We start from the raw sequence: 21,350 nt of genomic DNA on the forward strand, positions 1-21,350 counted from the left end.
CTGGAATCTGCTTCAGATTCTGTGTCTCCCTCTCTCTGCCCCTCCCCCACTCATGCTCTGTCTGTCTCTCTCTCTCTGTCTCTCTTTCTCTCTCTCTATCAAAAATAAATAAACTTTAAAGAAAAAAAAAGAGTTATAAGTCAGTCAGACTTCCCAGGGATTCATCATTAAATGCAATCATTAATGCATCCATCGATTCTCTCTTAACATATGAATTGAGTGCCTAGTCTTGGTCGGGTACTGTTATCTCCATTGGAGAAAGAGCAGAGAAAGAACAGATCCTTTCCCTGAGGCCCTTCTATTCTGTTGGTGAAAGACCACTCATAAGTAGTGATGTAGACTCTATGGAGCTCAGGAACAAATTCAGTGCATGACCCGTTAATGCCAGTGGGCAGAATATGGTACAACTTTTCTGAAAGGCATGAGAGAAGACTTACTGGGAAGAGTCCCAAGTGCCATGAAGAGGCAACTCCTTACTGAAGGATGCATCTCAGGTGTGCTTAATACTAAGAACCTGCTATACCCAAGGACTGGGCTGGACTCAGGGCAGGACACCAAGTCCATAAGTGATGTCTGGGAGTCTCATCCAATTTGCTATTCCAGAGTTTTCTCCTCTTCTTCTCCCTACACCCTCTCTCAGGTTACCCTCCACCAGACAAACCAGAATCTGAAACCAGAACACTCAGTACACATGGCCCCCACCATGGGGGGTACACATGCCCCCTCAGAGGGCACCTGAGCCAGTTTCTAGGGTGCTCTCTATACAGCAACCTGGATACCCCCAAACATCTTCCTTGGAATCACTTATGAGCACAAGGATTTTCCGGGAAAACCTTAGTGAAGACTCTGCAACTCAGAAGAACTAAATCGATGTCTAAATTCAATCCAACCTCAGAGGCACCAGGCAACAGCATTTATTATATTCTGGAACTTAATGCACTGACTCAAAAACTCATTTGAAGGAACAGCCAGGGATGTTCAAGTGCTTAGCCAATTTAGGCTTTTCTTGTCTTTAGAATATTTTCAAGGTCAAGGAACAAAACATCATGTTACTGGTACACCAGACAAAGCAGAACTGAGTTTGGAATTAGAGCCAAAGGAACACACAGGTTTCTGCAGAATTACCATGGGACTTCAAAGCAGGGGCAAGGTTAGGATTATTTTAGAAATGGTGTCAGATAACTCTCTCTGAATTAAAATGACTGTCCAGTGGAAACTAATGGAATGCTGTTATGCTAACTAGAATTAAAATTAAAAAGTTAAACAATGAAATGGGTATCCAGTGTGTGCATCAAGGATTTAAATGCAAGACAATGCAATTACAAAAATTAAAGAATTAGTGAATTAAAAAACAATTTTAAGTGGCAAAGTCAAAGAATGATAGAAACTTGGAAGCAATGGACAAAAAAGCCTGATTCAACAACAACAAAAAAATTTTTTTTAATTACCCCAATACTTAAAAGCTTACAAATCACTGCAAACCCACTTGTAGGGATCTAGGCCAAGGAGACGATGATGGAGGAGCCTAGATTTGGATCCAAAGATAGTCACAGTGGTTACAATGTAGTTTTATTGGAAGCAGTGGGGAACTGGTTAAAATATTAAGTGGTAAGGGCCTAAGTTTCTGGAGCTCCATGTGCACCTCGTTTGGTAAAGTCACCTGGCAGGTTAAGGGGGGGATGGTTGGTAGGGGAGGTAGGGTGGGGCAGGAGTGCGGGCAGAACCACTCACGCCCATCCCCCTGAGACTCAGAGCACCTTTGAAACCGCCAGGTGCACTACTAGGTAGGCCTCATTTGGGCCCGGATGGAGGCGGTGCCTGAAGGGGCTGGGCCGGCAGGGTTGAAATAGAAATGAGGGTGGGGGCTGGTCGGGCCTTGCTGACTGTGGGAGCGTCCCGCAAGGAGGCCAGGCTAGACCTACTGCCCTTTGGTGGCCGTGGCGAGGTACAGGGCCAGTCCCGGGAAAGGCTGACCCTTTCAGAGAGGAGCTTTGCCCCTCTGACCCAGCGGATGTCAGCGCTCAGGCGCTGCGGGGCTGAAAGAGGAACCCTAGGCTACAGGGCATGAAAGAAGGCAACTAACACCCCACAGATCAGACTAATACTTCAGGAGGAAGGAAGGAAGGTGAGTTGTGTCAGCGGAGTCAGGGAAGGGTGACCCATTCAGGTGGCGGTGGCCCTGGGTGTGTGTGCCTGTGGGTGTGGGGTGTGGTGTGTGTGGGTGTGTGTGTGTGTGTGTGTGTGTGTGTGTGCGCGCGCGCCAGGGGGTAGGCGGTAGGTGTGAATTCCGTTTGCACTGGACTCCTACAAGCAAGCAGGGTAACCCACAGTGACCTGTCACTTGGTGTGGGGGAAAAAAATCCTAGTCAATAATTTTCTGCACATCTCTAAGAATATTTTACCAGGTTCCCTTTTACCACAGGATCCTTCTCTGACAAGTTGGCAGCTAGCAGTCTTTTTGGTGTGATTGGAAAACACGTGTAGTTAGCAACCTGATGCCTTCTTCAAAGTCCTAGTTTGTAGAAGGTGACCAGACAACTACCTAGAGAAGTCTAACATAACTGTGTCCCCTTCCAGGGTCTGTCCCCTTCAGGACAGTAATGTCAGGTCGGGCCAGGACCCGAGCCCGAGGCCGCGCGCGAGGTCGGGCGCCCTCTCAACCCGCCCCGCCGCCGGGAGCCGCCGCGCCTCCGCCGCCGGGAGCCGCCGCGCCTCCGCCGCCGGGAGCCGCCGCGCCTCCGCCGCCGGGAGCCGCCGCGCCTCCGCCGCCGGGAGCCGCCGCGCCTCCGCCGCCGGGAGCCGCCACAGCGGTGAGCACAATGGCCTGTTCACTCTCTTTGGTGCAAAAGATGCTTTATCTTCCTCAGCTACTGCTTCCTTCTCACGCGTTTTCTCATATGCAAATATGCCCTAGATTCCTCTCTTGACCCCAAACTCTTCCTGCACACCAACATCCAGGAAACACTGTCCTCTCCCAATTTTCCAAAAAATATCTGCCATCTGACAATGTGTCACCACCTCTGTTATTACCCTCTGGTCCAAGCCACCAGCATCCCTTGCTGCACGTGGCAAGTGGTCTCCAAACTGGTCTTCTTGCTTCCACCCTGGTCGTTCCTTCTGCCTGTTTCCCAGCACACAGAACCATATAAATCGGTCCATGCAGTTCCTCTGCCTGACATCCTGTAAAGGTTCCCATTTTCTCAGTCAGAGGCACATCTGAGATGGCTTCCCTCCTGGGGTGCACCTGTGGCTCATTCCATTAAGCCCCGACTTCAGCTCAAATCATGATCTCACGGTTTGTAGGTTTGAGCCCCAAGTGTGACCGTGCAGAGCCCGCTTTGGATCCTCTGTCTTCCTCTCTCTCTCTCTCTCTCTCTCTCTCTGACCCTCCCCTGCTTGTTCTCTCCCTCCCTCTCTCTCTCAAAAATAAACATTGAAAAAAATGGCCTCTCTCCCACCACCTCTCTGACCTAAGCTTCTCTACCTCGTGCTCACCTTGCAGCAGTCACATCGGCCACCTTGTTCTTTCTTGAACGTTTCTACAGTAGAAAATTTGCTCTTTCCTCTACCTATGGCTCGTATAACCTTGTAACTCACTCTCCTCTTTCCAGTTTTTGATTCATTGGCAACTTCTCACTGAGGGTCTTTGTCCCCCGTGAATTCAACCAGCCCCCTCACATCCCACCTTCTGGTAATACCCAGTTTTCTGTACTTTGCTTGGTTCTACATTTCTTCAATTCCTTAGCAATTAACACACTAACCTAGAGAAATCATGACTTTTATTTTCTGTCACTGGCATGTGAGCCTTTACAAGGGAACATGCTTCATGCCCTGGCAGTGCCTGGCACCTGGCAGGCAAGCCATTTAGGGATGATGAACAAACACCGTTACTATCACTCTTTATTTCTATCTCCTAAAACATACAGACCCAGCAAACTGGTCAAATTCAGCCTGGCCTCCAGCCACTGGAAAGTCCAGTGGTCAAGCCTGCACGACGAAGAAGACCAAGAAGAACACCTCAGCCTCCAAGTAAAGAGGGAAAGAGAGGGATATGGGGGGGGGGGGTGTTTAATACATGAGGGTGTACCACAGCCATAAAACTCTAGGCAGAGAACCTCAGTATGTTTTGGCAGGATGCAAAGAGTGTACAGCTTGCAACTATTTTTCATTGCTGCGATGAATTACCTGTCAGTGTTTTAGTCCCCTTCTATTTTAAGGTTTAGGAAAAAGAAATGGAGACTATTATCAATCAGACTAGCCAATTGTTCAAAAGAATTGCTTTTCAGATTTAGACAGTGCATGTGTATACAATAACTCCAAGTTAATTAAGAACTCTAGAAACCTTACTGTAAACCACTGTATGGAATGCTTGGGCAGCTCATCGGGCATCTCAGCATTTACCTTCATTTTATTTTCATAGGTGAAAGGTTATCATTATGCAGGTGTGCATGCAGCCTAATACTGATTGCCAAGGATTTGGCTCATATAATTACACCTCAAATCTGATTCTCTGATTTGCTGCTATTTTAGTTTTAAATTCTTACTAATTATGGTGAGAAGAGTTAATATGAGATCTACCCTGTAACATATTTTTAAGTGTACAATACAGTACTGTGAACTAGTGGCACAATGTTACACGGCAGCTATCTAGAACTTGCATAAGGGAAATTTTCCACCTGTTGAGTAGCAACTCCTCATTCCCCTCACCGAATTGCACCATTCTACTATCTGCTTCTGTGACTTTGACTATTTTAGATGTCTTCTACCAGTGGAATTATGCAGGATCTGTTCTTCGAGGACTGGCTTATTTCACTTAGCATGATGTCCTCAAGATCATGCCTCCTATTGCAGGATTTCCTTTTTAAGGCTGAATCATATTCCACTGTGTGTATATACTGTATTAACTTTATCCATTCAGTCATTGATGGGCATTCAGGTTGTTTCCAGGGCTTGGCTAGTTTTAACAAGGGCTGCAGCAAACATGGCTCTTTAAGATTCTAATTTCAATTCTTTGAAAGAATCCTCCAGAAGTGGGATTGCTGGATTGGTGGTTCTACCTTTAAGTGTTTGGGGAATCTCCATACTGTTTTCCATAGCAGCTATATCATTTTGTATTCTAAGAGGGTTCAGGTTTTTTGACATCTTCACTAACACTTGCTGTCTTTTTTTTTTGGGGGGGGGGGAGGTTCTTCGTGTGTGCATGCATACTTTGTGTGCATGCATGCTTTGTGTGTGTGCACGTGTGCTTTGTGTGTGTGTGTGATATAATTGCCATACTTACGGATGGAAAGTGATAGCTCATTGTGGTTTTGATTTGCATTTCTCCGATGAATGACCTTGAGCATCTTTTCATATATCTGTTTGCCATTTATATGTCCTCTTTGGAGAGATGCCAATTCAGGTCCTTTCCCCATTAAAAAAAAAATTAGGTTATTAGGTATTTGGCTATTGAGTAGCAGAAGTTCCTTATTGTATTTTAAATTAACCCCTTATCAGATACATGGTTTGCAAATACTTTCTCCCATTCCATAAGTTGCCTTTCATTCTGTTGATTGATTCATTTGCTGTACAGAAAGTATTTAGTATGAATTCCCACTTGTCTATTTTTGTTCCTGTTGCCTCTGCTTTTGGTATCCTCTGTTATAAATACGTTTATAATAAACTGAGACAAATTCCAGACCCCATAAGATGAAGTTATAAACATGAATATACAATATTAAGACACCTATTTTTATCACCTGTCACATCTCAGGGGTTATTAATATTTTATGTAAAGTATATTGTTATGTAGCAAGTACTAATGAATGATGCTTGCTGTTTTCTTTCACTGAAGTTTGAATATGATAAATTTGATTGCTGGGTGTGTCAGGAATTGAGAGTTTGATAAAAATCATTTAAAAACTTATGTGTAAAATGAAATAAGTTTTTCTATTATGGAAATTCAGACTGTGTTTTTATAAGAGCATCATAAGCTGGGGATAATAGCTTCCAGAAGTAACATTTTGAAGAAAACCAGTTTGTGCAACCCAAAGCATGGACTGTATTACCCATTTATGGAGGTTTCTTTCATAATATGTGAAAGATTGCCTTGCACTGTGCTCCAAATATTGACCTTTAAAATAGTTAGATGAATATTACAATGTGATAAAAATAACATGAGAGCCTTTCCCAGTTGCTGTTAAAAAAAAATCGATCAGTTGTTTTTTAAAAAAAAAATCATGAAACTGGCTTTTGATAAACAATTTTTTTTTTTTTAGTTTGTTTATGTAGAGAGAGGGAGAGAGCCAGAGCAGAGGAGGAGCAGAGAGAGAATCCCAAGCAGACTCCATGCTGTCAGCACAGAGCTCTGATGCAGGGCTCAAATTCAGGAACTGTGAAATAATGACCTGAGCTGAAACCAAGAGTCCTCAGCTTCATCCACTGAGGTCACTCAAACACCTCTCATGCATTTTTTTTTTTTTTTTTTGAAAGGGCTGTTTATTTAGTCAGCATTTTATGATGCCCACTAGAGGGCACTCTGGTATCAGGTGATTAGCCTATAAAGAAGTCAGAGAAAGGACAAAGTTTCTGATTTGAAGAAGCTTGCACTCTGAGCAAATACTGGATGAAAGGAGGCAAACACCATAGCAGCAATGAACGTGGTGCTAGGGTAGCCGCTGACATGGAATGGGGTCTTGTTGGGAAAGGCTTCTGGGTAACATTCACCTTTTCTGGTGATCATTACTGAACTACTGTTGTTTGGATCCTTTGACAACCCTGTTTTCTACCTCCAACAACCTCAACTTAAGTTGTACTTAACATTGTCCTTTGTTTACGTTTCCATTTGTTTTTTATATAAAATTCATGGTTTTTGCATTTGTTTCTGTGCAGAAGAACTTCAGCTGGGGGCTGGATTGCAGGCATTGTCACTGAAGGGGAAAAGGGGTATTGGAGCCATTTTTCAAGACCAGGTGGTGAATACCCGACAGTACTTGGAACATGTGAAAGACTCCACAACAGGTGTGCTGGCCTTTAACAACCTAATGTTATGCAATTGTTTGTGTTTTTCTTGTTCTGAGGTTCATTTGTATTTGAGAGTCTTAGAGCTTCACCCCATCACTGTGAGTGGAGGTACCTTCCCACCTTCTCATGTTGTAATAACCTCCACCTTTGCAGAAATAGAGACCTATTTTGGGACCTGGATGTATTCTCCAGTTTTCTTTTCCTTTTATAGCAACTAAAATCAAATGACCCAGTTCTTTGGTTGTGTTGAGCCTTTTTTTTTTATGCTAAACACTATTACAAACAGTGGCTCCCCACTCACCCTCCCCATTTAGAAGCTTTGTGTTACAAGAGGTTTTCTTTTGATCTCTTGTTATTGTTAATTTAATATTTTAATCTTCTATTTTAACTCTAAATGTATGTTTGTGTGAGGATTCCTTTAAAAGGCTGGTACATATTCTGGGCATCAGGTGTGTGTAAGTGTTCATTACTTGTTCATGTCTTTGTTTGACCTAACTTAAGCTCTCAAGATCGTGGTGTCTACATTGTTTTGGGAGCGATTGGTCAACTTGTTTCATTATTGACATGTGGCTTGTTTTTTTCAGGAACGCAAGGTAGAGTGGTAAAGCTATTCACCAACCATTTCCGAGTGACCTCTCGCCCTGAACTCCTCACGTATAAGTATAACATTGATTACATGCCAGAGATTGAAGATGGAAAAGTTCGTACAGATTTGCTTTGCCAGCATAAACATGTAATTGGAGAGTGTCACATATTTGATGGGAACTCTTTATTACTGCCTCATAAACTACAAAAGCAGGTGAAGTAATGTTATTGGATATTTTCTTTTTCTTTAAGTTTATTCACTTATTTTGAGAAAGAGAAAGCACATGTAGGGGAGGAGCAGAGAGCAAGGGAGAGAGAATCCCAAGCAGGCTCTGCACTGACTGTGCAGGGCCACAGGGCTTGAATCCACAAACCACAAGATCATGACCTGAGCTGAAGTCAAGAGTTGGGCACTTAACCAACTGAGCCATGCAGGCACTCCTGTTAGTGGACATTTTCTTGACCTTTGTTCTTTCTTTCTCTCACATTCTCCCTGTATTATAGCAAATATACCATTTTTATACAATGGTTCATGGAGACCTCTTGAAGATCTCTTGCCCATAGGATTTGTAACAAAACCCACATGCCATTTTTGGCTATCACTGATGTTCCCTCATGCCTCATTTTGGTGGTTAAAATAAATTTAGGAGCAAAATATATATTTTTTACCTTTTCAATGGCAAATAGGGCTCAAATGCTGATGAAGTATTGAATAAGTTTTTATTTCTTGTTCCAATACATCACACATGCATGCACATGCACACACAGAACTGGAAGGACTTAATATTCCATTTCTTTTCCTTAATTTAATATTTTTGAGAGTGAGCAATTGGGGGAGGGGCAGAGAGAAAGAATCTCAAGCAGGTTTGACACAGCACAGAGCCTGAAGTGGGTCTCAAACCCCTGAACCATGAGATCATAACCTGAGCTGAAATGAAAAGTCAGAGGCTTAACTGCTTGAGCCACCCAGGTGACCCTCTTCAATAAACTTAAAAAATTTTTTTTCCAACGTTTATTTTTGAGAGAGAGAGAGAGAGAGAGAGAGAGAGAGACAGGCAGAGACAGGCAGAGTGTGAGCAGGGGAGGGGCAGAGAGAGGGAGACACAGAATCTGAAGCTGGCTCCAGGCTCTGAGCTGTCAGCACAAAGCCCAATATAGGGCTAGAGCACACAAACTGTGAGATCATGACCTGAGCTCAAGTCAGACATTTAACCGACTGAGCCACCCAGACACCCCACTTCAATAAACTTCTATATTTACCAAGTGCATAATTTACAGGAGCTTGTTTAAGTTAAAAAAAAAATCATTGTAAATATTTAATTCTGACCCCCATTTGGGTCTCCTAAATCCTATTTTCTACCTGCATGTGCCTCTGGGGGTTAAGATTGCTCCTGCCAGACACCCAAGTGACCTGTTGATTTGTGGTCTAGTAATGAGCATACTCTCCTTGGAAGGAGCACCAGACCTTTTTGTTTTTTCTTTACCTCAGAAAACAGAACTGGTCAGCCGATGGGGCAAAAAGATTGTGAAGGTCACCATTGAATTCTGCAGTGAACTCAAACCCACCTCACTGGACTGCTTACGTTATTACAACATTCTCTTTAGAAAGTGTGTTTGTAAGATTTCGTTTCCTTGAGATTTGGTTGCATGTTAGTGTGTCAGTGGCACTGCACATAGGTGTTTGGTCCTAGAATTTGTGTTCTCGATGTCTCCTCATGTTCTGGGAGGGCAAGCGATCTTTGAGATGAATCAGCACTTGAACCTCACCTAGATTTGAGTTTTGTTTGAGTTCTGTGGCTTATTGTTGACATTGTTCTTCCTGCCTACCCCACATCACATGCCTGCTCCCTGTCTAGGGAGGGGCAGATGTCAACTGTGCACAGCGATGCCTCTTTCTCCCTGGGGTAAATGTGCATTTGTTTTCTTTTCCAAGTGTTTGTTTATTTTTGTAAGAGAGATAGAGCACAAGGGGGGAGGGGCAGAGAGAGAGACACACAGAATCCGAAGCAGGATCCAGGCTCTGAGCTGTCAGCACAGAGCCCAGTGCGGGGCTTGAGCCCTCAGTGCAAGATCATGCCCTGAGCCAAAGTCTGGTACTTAACTGACTCAGCCAAGCAGGCACCCCTACATTTGTTTGGTGTTCTACACTTATGGTGATGCACAAATAGTGAAAATGAAAATTGGAGGCACATAGTCTGCAAAAGAGGTTTCAGTTCATTTCTGGGGATGAAGGACCTTCTGATGACCTTCCCATGACCTTTTGTTGTAGATTATGTAAAGGAGGGGAAAATGGAGGTTCAAGGGGCTTTAATATCTACCTTACAATGTCATTTACTTGTTGTATCAGGCACTTCCTGTTAATTGTTTGTAAAACAAAGTCACTTGTAGATTTCTTTCCCCCAGTGTATCTCCGTGTTTGTTAGTAAATGCTTAATAATATTCACTGTGGTTTCAATGAAATCCATTCTTCCAATTTCTAGAATTTTGAAGATGATGGATTTGAAGCAAGTTGGTCGCAACTATTACAACGAGAATGAGGCCACGGAGTTCCTCAATCATAAGTACACAGTGGAAAGTTTCACATTCTACAGACCTGACCATAGAAGCATTTGAGAAAGTTACTCTCATTTGAAGCAGTAGAATTTATAAGTGATGGTCTTTTCAGTGGTACCCACTGGCCATGAACGATTAAGTTAGATTTTAATGTAAATTTGAATCGAAGTGAAAAGATTCACTCTTATAATCCTAGAGTGATAAGCATAAACCTTGAGGTATTCGGTAGTTATATAAACCTCATAAGAAGTCTAAATCTTCTAAAATTTGGATAATAAATTTCTCTTAAATACTTTCTTTTTTTTTTTTTTTTTTATTTTTTAATATATGAAATTTACTGTCAGATTGGTTTCCATACAACACCCAGTGCTCATCCCAAAAGGTGCCCTCCTCAATACCCATCACCCACCCTGCCCTCCCTCCCACCCCCCATCAACCCTCAGTTTGTTCTCAGTTTTTAACAGTCTCTTATGCTTTGGCTCTCTCCCACTCATAGTAATTATAGCTACATGTATGTATGTATATATATTGTGTATATGTTTATAATTTATACACCTATATCCTATATATTCTCACATACGTATGTACGTGTGTGGATATAGGTATGTGAGCCTGTGGGTGATAACAATATGGTTTAACAAAGAGGGTGTAAGAGTTATAACTAGCACATCAGGTAAATCTCTATTGGAAAGGTCCTTTAAAAGATCAGTTCTTACTAAAAATAAGAATTTGAAACTGCTTGACTCCTAAGCACCAGTTTTAGACCCCAAGTTCCAACCCTGGGACACTTGCTTCTTTGTTCAGAGCTTGGACTTTGACCCTTACATCTAATGTATTCTGTTTGCAGGCTGGTAATCTGGCCTGGATATAGTACTTCTATTCTTGAGTATGAAACCAGCATTACCCTCTGTGCTGATGTGAACCATAAACTGCTCCGAATGCAAACTGCTTATGATCTAATAATGCATGTTGATAACAAATCCCAAAGGAAAGATGCTAAGGAAATTTCTAAAGAATTAGTTGGATCAATTGTTTTTACAAAGTAAGTGATTTTTTTTAATTAATTTTTTAATGTTTGTTTGTTTGGAGAGAAAAACAGAGTGGGGGAGGGGCAGAAAGAGAGAGAGAGAGACAGACAGAATCCGAAGCAGATTCCAGGCTCTGCACTGTCAGCACAGAGCCTGATGTGGGGCTTGAACCCACGAACCATGAGATCATGACCTGAGCTGAAGTCGGACACTTAACCAACTGTGACACCCACGTGTCCTGTAAGTCTGCTTTTTAAAAACCTATCCAATCACTGAGAACTTTTCCCCCCATAAGAGATGGTCCTATAGTTTTCAAATCACTAAACATTAGATCAGAAGCAGAAATAGCATGGAAATGGTGAGAATCCATCCATGCTTTTCTCATCTGGCTATACAGCATGAGAAAAAGATAAGTTTCAGTTGTAGATTTTGCTGTTCTTGTGATTCCTGATGTTGATCCAGTCACCTGCTCTGAACCCTCTCTCACATGTAACAGAATATGCTCCTTCCAAATTTCTTTTCTCTTGCTTTGTGCCTAACTATTTTTAAAAATCAGGGCTTAATTATAATCCATTAGCAAATTTCCGCTTGACGGAAGTGTTTTAATCTTCCTCTAGACCAGACATTTTAAGCTGAAGAGCGTGGATGTAAAACTGCTTGGCCAGCATCATCTTAGGAGTCCTCAACTTTATTCTTGCTTCCCAATTTCAAAATTTACTACAAAGCTCTAGGAATCAGGACAGTGGGATACTGGTATGAAGATAGACCTAAAAATCAATGGAATAGAACTGAGAATCCTGGAGTTAACCCTCACATTTACAGTCCATGATTTTTTTTCAACAAATGTCAAGACTGCTTTCTTGGGAAAGGAATACTCTTTTCCTCAAATATTGCTGGGACCACTGGATATCCACCTGGCCCTTCCTCACAGAAGATACAAAATTAACTCCAATTTATCCCCAAAATTAACTCAAAATAGACCTAAATGTAAGAGTTAAAACTATAAAATTCCTAGAAGAAAATCTAGGAGTAAATTTTCTTGACTTTGAGTTAGGCAAAACCTTATAAAATAAAATGCCAACAGAGAAGGGATGACAGAAGGAAAATATAAATTGGACTTCACCAAATTAAAAACTTTCTTTCTTTAAAGTAAAAAAAAAAGAAAAAGAAAAAGAAAAAAGAAAAAAAGGAGAGAATGAGAGAACATTTGAAATCACATATCTCCTAAATAACTTGCATCTCCATATGTAAGAAATGTTTACAAGTCAATAATTAAAAGAGAACCTAACTTTTATTTATTTTTTCAACCCAACTTTCAAAAAATGGGCAAAGGATCTGAATAGACAAGCCTCCAAAGAAAATACATAAATGGCCAATAATCACATGAAAAGAAACTCAATATTATTGGCCATCAGGGAAATGCAAAGTCAAACCACAAGCAAATACCTGTTCATACTATGATGGCTTAATTTGAAAAGGCAGAGATTAAGTGTTGGCAACGATGTGAAAAAGTTGGAACCAACAGTCACATACTGCTGGTAGAAGTAAAAATGGTGTGGTCTCTTTGGAAAACAGGATGGTCCTTTCTCAATATGCTAAATATAATGTCACCATATGAGCTAGAAATCTATTCCTAGTTTTATACCCAAGAGAAATGAAAACCTATGTCTACCAGAATTGATACATGAATGTCCATAACCTCATTATTCATAATAGCTCAAAGGTGTTAACAACTCAAATGTTCACCAACTGCTAAATGGAAAAATAAAAATGTATATCCATAAAATAGTGTGTCATTTGGCAACAAAAATGAATGAAATACCAATACATGCTACGGCATAGATAAACCTTGAAAAATAGTACACTAAGTGGAAGAAGGCTGTCAGGAAAGGTCACATACTGTATCATTCAATTCATGTGAAATAAGGTGGGTAGGCAAATGTATAGGATTTACAACTCTGTGAATATACTAAAACCATTGGATTGTACCCTTACATAGGTGAATTATATGTCATATGAATTTACTAAAGTGGATATATCCTGAAATTTCTTGTAGGATTTAAAGCTTCTCACTTCTTACATGATCCCATGCCATAAATATGTTAGGAATAATACTATATGTTGTGACCATTCCACAGGTATAACAATAGAACTTATCGAGTGGATGCTATTAATTGGGAGGAGACTCCCAGAAGTACGTTTAAGAAATCAGGTGGTGAGGAAATCACCTTTGTAGACTACTACAAGGAGGTAGGAAATCTCCTGTCTTTCAATGTATTTAAATCTCATTTTTTTCTTATTATGTAGTCAAATATGTCTCATAAAAATACATGTGCAATATAGTCTTATATGTTAGATTATAATAATATAACATACTATTTTAACCTATAACATATATAATAATCTATTATAAAATTTCTCCTTAGAGGTATTGTAACTTGACAGATCTATTATCCATGCATTCGAGTGCCTCATATAGAGGGTAATGTCACATGATTAGAATGGCTCCAATATGGCCTCTACCGTGGGCCTAAGAAGAGGCTATGGTAGTTTGAAACATATTGATGGATCATTGGGTAGAAAATAGAATATGGCAAGACTTCATATATGAACACTTTCCTTATATAGAAGTTTGAGCCCTATAGAATTTGGTTTGAAAAGAAGAAACAAATGACTAATTACCATCTGGAAGGATGCCAGCTGTGTGCTGAATCTCAGAACTCATGGATTCCTCAATCTTTGTTCACAAAGACATAAGTAAACTTAGTTTGGTGCACAAAGATACAGTAGTTGACGAGATTAGTCTTCTAGCTTTGGCAGATGAGAAAAAGGAATTACAGATATCTGTAGCAAATGGAAAGAACTTATAAATATTTTTTTAAAAACAGCTTGTATTTTTATACTGGAATCCAAACCATGGCTACTTGGAACCACCAAGGCTACACAGCCCTCTGGCATCCCTTCAAGGGGATGGTGCTATTACATTATCCTCACTTGTGCTTCATACTTAGTTCTTGTTCATTCAATCCAAAAAAGCACTTAATGAGTGCCCATTACACATCTTGGGTATACATTGGTAAGACCACTGAGTTGTCTGTTCTTAAGGAACTTGCATCCTTATGGCAGGAAGAGAGACAGCAGACAAGACTATTCTAAGGATTATGAGGGATATATCCAGATAATTAAAATTGAGAGGTATTATGGACAGTGTCTGGTGGTTCAGAGTGGGAGGTCATGGAAAGCTCTGAGAAGCTGGTATGTGAATGTCTGAAAGGAGCAAGCTGTGTGCAAATGAGGGAGAAGAGAAAAGGCCCCACTTTCCAGATGGGCAAGATGTATCCAGATCCCAAACAAGGCTAGATTATTCTGTGAAGAAGTGCACATGGTTGCGGGGAGGACATCCTTGGGTTGTAGGATATGAAATCAGAGGATGAAGTGGGGGCCACGTTGTATAAAGTTCTGTCCACGGAGACAAATCAGATATTGTGAGGTGTTATACAGATGGATGAAGTGATATATTTTATTTTACAGATATGTGTCTAATTACAAGGAATGGGCTGTATGTGGGTAAAAAGGGAGGCAGAGTCATCAGTGAGGAGGTGGCTAAGTCACTTTAGGTCAATGATAATGGTGACCGGAATTAGGGTGGGAGAGGTAGGAAGTGAGTGGATGCCAGAGTTATTTACTACAACGGGGGAGTCGGTGTGAGGAGATTAGGGATTTTTGGGTTGACTTAGGCTCTGATGGAGGTGGTAGATGGAGATACCAGGCTGATATTTGCTTGTTCATTCTCCAAATTTGACCTTAAATGTCATTGATTGAGAAGAGCCATGCTGGGTATCCAGAGTACATCCACCCCACCCCCACACCAACCTGAAACTTCAGGCCTCTGTGGGGTCCCCCTGTTCTGTTGTGCTCTTGCATTTCATAGCATCTATCCCAATTTGGAATTCTGTATTTGAGTGGTTATTTTATGAATCTCTCCCCTCTCTGTAGACAGAGTTCCACCAGGGCAGGACAATGTTGGTTTTGCTCCTTGTAAATACCTCTTCTGTCTTACACCATGACTAGCACATAGAAGTTCAAATATATATAGGTTGTAGTAAATTCACACATGCTGGCATCACAGAGCAGTGGGTTTGGGAATAATTAGAGGATTTGTCACATGAAGACAAACTACCTTCTTGGCACGAGTTGATAGGCAGGAGCCTTGGATGTAAAAGAAACATAAGATTGTGGTTTCAGCAGGTTTAATTGAGGAAAAAAAACAGACGGGCTGAAATATTCGAAACGACTTGAGTCGTCTTGGGATGCCCTGGTGGGAACTCAGTCTAATGACAGATGGCAATTTAGTTGTCCTGTTGTCATGAGATCTAGAAAAATCCTGGAATCCATCGATGAGCCCTTAGAAGGAAAGTACAATCCTGGCCTTCAAAAAAGATTTCATAATGCTGCAAAGAAGGACCACAGAACTCCTGTTTAGGTGCAGAAGTTGATGTTGGAGGAGGAGATCCTTCTAGGATGTTGCATGGCAGCTATGGGAAATAAGAGGTGTGTTTCCCAAAGTTTTTGACAGGAAGAATAGCTCGTCCAAAGGCTTTGATAGATGAGGCCCTAAAACGATGCCATGATTCTACACACATGTAGATACCTGCACAAGCTTGGGCCTTAAGACTCTAGAACCAGGAAAGTGGGGGTGAATCCCAGCTGTCTTTCAAATAACTAAAGACCACTGTAAGGGTGGAAAAAAAACCATATATAGTCTGCAATGAGATCATAAGAATTAAAAGCAATAGTTCAGCTTAAGAGAAAAAGAGCCATGAACACTGGATGTGAAGTTTTGTCTCAGGTAGGAACTCCTTTGGAGTTCTCAGGATGTTTAGCAGGCAGATAACACCAGAATTCATGTGGCTAACTTCTTACTGATGAGGACCTTGCTGATCGGCATGGAAGGATCTATGAAGAACCATTGCTGTGTGTTAGAGAGTAAAGGCAGTTTGTGGCATGGAAATTGCAACCCAGGGGTAGGATGTCTTGGCAAATATCTCTTCCTCCTGGAAGCAGGGACTGAGAGTTTAGGGGAAATGATGCAGGAGGCATGTTGGGAATAGATGTGGAATTGCAACTCTAAAAAGTTGACTGGGTTTGTTGTCCACCCCTTCATTTGGGAATCCTCTTGAAAGTTCTCAAGTATGTTTGAGGAATCTTTAAGACAGTGCTGTAGTGAGAAATACAGATCCTAAGAGACTGTCATATGTTTACATATATGTAGTGAAAGGATGGTACAATGACCCCCAATATAATGTCTGTAAGAATCCCTCTCTCCTTGGCTACGTGTGTTGATAGAGGGAAAAAAAGAGGCCATCTGTGGGACGTCTAACTAAGAGAATATTAAGAGTATCTTTAATGCGTTCTTAAACTTGAGGAAACCGTATCACCAGCACACCCCCAGGCCTCTGTTGGTGACCCCAAAATGCACTTCTATACATATTTATGTGACTTTGCTGAGGCTTCACTTATAGTTACACCAGTGTTCTTTCTTGTTTCTGTTGAGCAGCAACATGGTCTAGTGGTTACTGACCTAACTCAACCACTTTTGGTCAGCAAAGGCAAATGGAAAAAGAGCCAACAGGACACGCCCCATGAGCCTATAATGCTGGTTCCTGAGCTATGCTACCTGACAGGTACTACAGATTTATGCAGTCTTCAGAGAAGTCCACCCCTTTTAAGCCCCAGGTGTTAGGATGTAGAAGTACTGGCTTTTCATAATACTCCATATGGCCCAGAGCTGCATTCTCTCTGCTGGTTCTTCCTCTTGCAGATACAGTGGTCAAGGCTTCTCTCGTGTAAATCTATTCTTGCTTCTTTAGCTATATCTTTTCTAAACTTTTTTTTTGTAAAGGTCTAACAGATGAAATGCGTAAAGACTACAGAGTGATGAGAGACTTGGCTATGCATACAAGGTTGGATCCAGAAAAAAGGCAGCATGAATTACGAAGATTCATGAATATTGTACAAAAGTAAGTGTTATTTTTCTGTGTGTGTGTGTGTGTGTGTGTGTGTGTGTGTGTGTGTGTCCTGAAGCGGAGACTGCGTAGAACCCCTGGCATCTCAGATTCTCCAACTAAAATGTGACAGTTGGGACAAAGACGATATCTTGGGGGAAACAACTCTATTTTTTTCTGTCAATGCAAAGTTAGGAGAAGTCTGGAGGGGGAGAATGATATAGAAAGATCCTAAGACCCTGCACAAATGTGAGAGCAAAGACATCATGATTTCGGGGTACCAGGGACCTTCTTTGTACCATGTCAGCACAGAGGACAATAGAAGATATCTTTAGATTAGAGGAGAATTTTATAAGTGGATCATTGCCTTTGCTTATTTCGTTTGGATTGATTTTTGGAAATTTTAACTTTCAGAAATAAGAGTGCACAAAGGGAACTCCAACTTTGGGATTTGAAATTTGACCCCAACTTCGTGTCCTTCTCAGGAAGAATTATGAAAGAAGTAAGAATTCTTCAAGGAAGCAGAGCGGTAAGACCATTTCAAAGTGGCCATGTTTCACTTACTCATTTAGTTATTTGAGGTCAGGTGAATAATAATGCAGAGGAACTCACTCAGGTCAATACCTGGGACTACTCTCTCTTCTTGGGTTACCTGTCCTTTCTCTATGAGACAGTAAGCAGATGTTCAATGAGAATGCATGTAACGTGGTTGGCATGTAGTAAACTGTGTTTTATCTTTATTAGTACTGTGGACATTGCTCATGGCAAAATTATCTTCCAAATGCATCCTTACGAGTCAACTACCTAGAACCAAAACAGCCCAGAATGACCCATGATGGAATTCCAGTATTACTAACCTCTATCTTAAGGAAAAAGATATCATTCAGTTATGACTGAAGTTTAAAACTGTAGTGTTTCAATACGAAGTAGCACAGATTTACGATGGAAAGGCTCTTCGATGATGTATAAAACTTCATTAAAAAAATATATATGTATATATGTCTGTCTGTCTGTCTGTCTTGGAATTCTCTTCCAGTTCAACTCCCATCCACAATTTGCAGATTGGTCAAAAGAAACTAGAAGTGGACCTTTACTCAATGTGAAGTCACTAGATCATTGGCTAGTGCTATATCCTAGGAGAAATTATGGAGCAGCCTTGTCCTTGCTACAGAGCCTACGGAAAGTTACACCCACCATGGGCATAGCTATGAGAGACGCAAAAATGTAAGTATGGCAGAAATTATATCCAATTTAAAAATTAGTTGTCAGCAAGGGGTGCCTGGGTGGCTCAGTCAGTTAAGTGTCTGACTTCGGCTCAGGTCATGATCTTACAGCTTGTGAGTTTGAGCCCCATGTCAGGCTCTGTGCTGACAGCTTGGAGCCTGGAGCCTGCTTCGGATTCGGTGTCTCCCTCTCTCTGCCCCTCCCCCGCTCACTCTCTCTCTCTCTCTCTCTCTCTCTCTCTCAAAAAATAAACATTAAAAAAAATTTAAAAGCAGTTATCAATCTAAAATTGAAATCAGAAGATACTAAGTTATAGGAATCAGTCACTTCATCAAAATGAAAGTTTGTAAACAAAAAAGTCTATCCTAGTCAACAGGTATTAAAATAGGCTTTTGTGATATATGGTTTGTGGCTATTGGGATACATGTTGAGGAAGCTAAAAATTGACCTTATTTTTAAGAACAAACTTTCAACTGAAGTACTTAACATAGTATCTTGTTTTATCTTACATCATGCTTCATTGGTTGCATAAAATGTTACATGTTCACTATTTGTCACCTTTTGAATAGAGTATATATACTTATTTTCTAGGCTTGAAGTAAATGATACAGTCCAATCCTATACAACCATCTTAGAAAACCATGTGTCATCCAAAACACAGATGGTAAGTGTCTATTATATATGTATATATATATATTTATATATATACATATACATATATATATATATATATATATATATATACATATGCACACTACTTAGTGACTATCCTAAAACTGCATTTGTATGTATTTTTAAATTTGAAATGTTGCCAGTGGTTTCCAAAACTAGCAAACAAATATAAATTTACCCCTCTCATGTAGCTGAATACAGCCTTTTGGTTTTAGCCACTAGGTAATGTTGGGTTTTAGCCACTAGGTAATGTTACCATGTTATGCTAATTCTTTCAGGCTTGAGAACTTGGAATTATTATTTTTTAAAATCTCACAGAGGCGCCTGGATGGTTCAGTCAGTTAAGTGTCTGACTCTTGGTTTTGGCTTAGATTGTGATCTCACAGTTCATGGGATTGAACCCCATGTTGGGCTCTACACTGACAGCTCTGAGCCTGCTTGGGATTCTCTCTCTTCCTCTCTCTCTCTGCCCCTCCCCCACTTGTGTGCACACGCTCGCTCTCTTTCTCCCTCTCTCTCTCTCTCTCTCTGTCTCAATCATTAAAAAACGAATAAACATCTCGCAAACTGAAAACCACCATATAAATGTAAAGTAAGGTGAATTATGGTAATCACATTCATCCTGTCTCCACCCCCAGCTGTACCCTTTGAAGTCCATGATCTCGTTCTAGTCCAGCATGTGTTCTCTAGCTTGGTATTTTTCTGAGGACTTTTCCTTACCTTTTCTCCATCCAGTGCCTTAGACTAAGTTGTCATTATATTGTATCTGAATTACGAAGGCAACTTTTTTCTTCTTCGTTCCTGGGGTTCTTTCTCCTAATCCATCTTGCATTCCTTCTTCCTTCTCCAGGATGATCTTTAAAGGGATCTTTGTTTCTTGATCATGAAACCAGGATGTTTCTCCTATTGTCCTTTACAGAAAGGGTAGACTTTTCTCTTTTTAGTTTCTACTAAGGAGGCTTTTAGGCTACTCTGAAGCCTACCTTGTATGAGCCATACGCATTCTTAAATGAAAGGTCTTATTTTTGAAATCCTATTGTACTTAAATTTTGTGTATTGCCTCCTGTTCCTTGTTGAGTGCTGTGTTTTGTTCTGTTCTTCGGTGTTGCAGCCTTAGATCCTCAGCTGGAAGACTTCACTGGAAATCAGCAAAGCATAGTGTTTCCATTTGTTAGAATCAGAGTTGAAGAACCTTGGTAGTTGTTTAAATCCTCTAAACAGGAATTTCTTTGCTCATTTAGCATCTGCCTGAAAAGCTCAAGACTGCCTTTTTAATTGTGGGAATGTCTTAAAAGATGTCTTTATCCCTTGAATGGGATCTTGTCCCACTTTGAGTCATTTGTCCTAACTTTGCTTTTTTGGAACAGTATCTTCTACTCAAGGTAGCTCCTTCAATATTGTAAGGTATTCTGTCAGATGGAGTTGGGGGGAGCATGTCTACAGTCCTTCTTATGCATGCCACACAACTGGGGATGACCACATAACACAAGGATTGACAATTATGTGTAAAATGGTCTTTGAGTGCAAATGGAAATCTCCATAGGTCGAGTAGAGAGGGAATTCATGTATGTGAACAGGGGTGAAGCCATGCGGCTAACAAATCTCAAAGCTGTGTGGCAGTAAGGTGGGGGGCCAGAGGACATCAAGCTACAGATTTATATTACATCTAAAATAAAATTTTAACGTCACAGATATGCAATATGGACTGGTGGTAACACTACCAACAATTCGCAGATAGTTTGGGAATATATTCTCCTTATGGTGTATACAGATAACCCCCTATAGCTCACTGGTTTAAACAAGGCATGATGAGGAAGCACAAGTGTTTGAATAATTAAATTCCTATAAATGTGTGAGTTGGAAGAGTACAGCAGTAACAGGAAATAAAAGTGTGTTCAAGCTATGGGGATTTCTTTGGTTTGATTTCCTTCCTGTGAAAAACAAATCTAGGATTTTGTTAAAAACTTAAGGCTAAAAGAATAAAAATACATTCACTTGCCTGTAATAACCGGTTCCTGGAAATTAAACATTTGCAGTAAAAAGTGCCAACTGGGAACACTGTCCCCATTATTTTAAACAGAGAACCTTACTGTGTTCCTTTTCCAAATAACCATTACACATCAATCTGAAACTTCCAGTTTCTGTTCTCATGAATATTTAGAACCTTAAGTTCTTTTAACTTTATATTTTAATGCAATTTCAGACTTACAGGAAGAGTTGCAAAGACAGTACTAAGCTCTCTACAGCCATCATCTGGATTCCACAAATAATACATTCTAAC

At 40.7% G+C, this 21,350-nt stretch overlaps 1 protein-coding gene across 1 annotated transcript in view; it reads left to right on the plus strand.

Annotated features, from left to right (window-relative positions):
* The first annotated feature begins 2,600 nt into the window (after positions 1-2,600).
* LOC132664966 (piwi-like protein 1) overlaps positions 2,601-21,350 on the plus strand; it is a 29,183-nt gene continuing 10,433 nt past the window's right edge. The window contains exons 1-13 of the mRNA XM_081790850.1: positions 2,601-2,810; positions 3,927-4,029; positions 6,871-6,999; positions 7,587-7,801; positions 9,077-9,195; positions 10,068-10,148; positions 10,988-11,182; positions 13,307-13,418; positions 16,726-16,852; positions 17,071-17,188; positions 17,588-17,702; positions 18,210-18,397; positions 18,989-19,061. Of these exons, the coding sequence (XP_081646976.1) occupies positions 2,601-2,810; positions 3,927-4,029; positions 6,871-6,999; positions 7,587-7,801; positions 9,077-9,195; positions 10,068-10,148; positions 10,988-11,182; positions 13,307-13,418; positions 16,726-16,852; positions 17,071-17,188; positions 17,588-17,702; positions 18,210-18,397; positions 18,989-19,061 (1,785 nt within the window). The remainder of the gene's footprint in view (positions 2,811-3,926; positions 4,030-6,870; positions 7,000-7,586; positions 7,802-9,076; positions 9,196-10,067; positions 10,149-10,987; positions 11,183-13,306; positions 13,419-16,725; positions 16,853-17,070; positions 17,189-17,587; positions 17,703-18,209; positions 18,398-18,988; positions 19,062-21,350) is intronic.

This window comes from Panthera onca, chromosome D3 (genome assembly GCF_046562875.1).
Source record: "Panthera onca isolate mPanOnc1 chromosome D3, mPanOnc1 haplotype 2, whole genome shotgun sequence".
NCBI lineage: Eukaryota > Metazoa > Chordata > Mammalia > Carnivora > Felidae > Panthera > Panthera onca.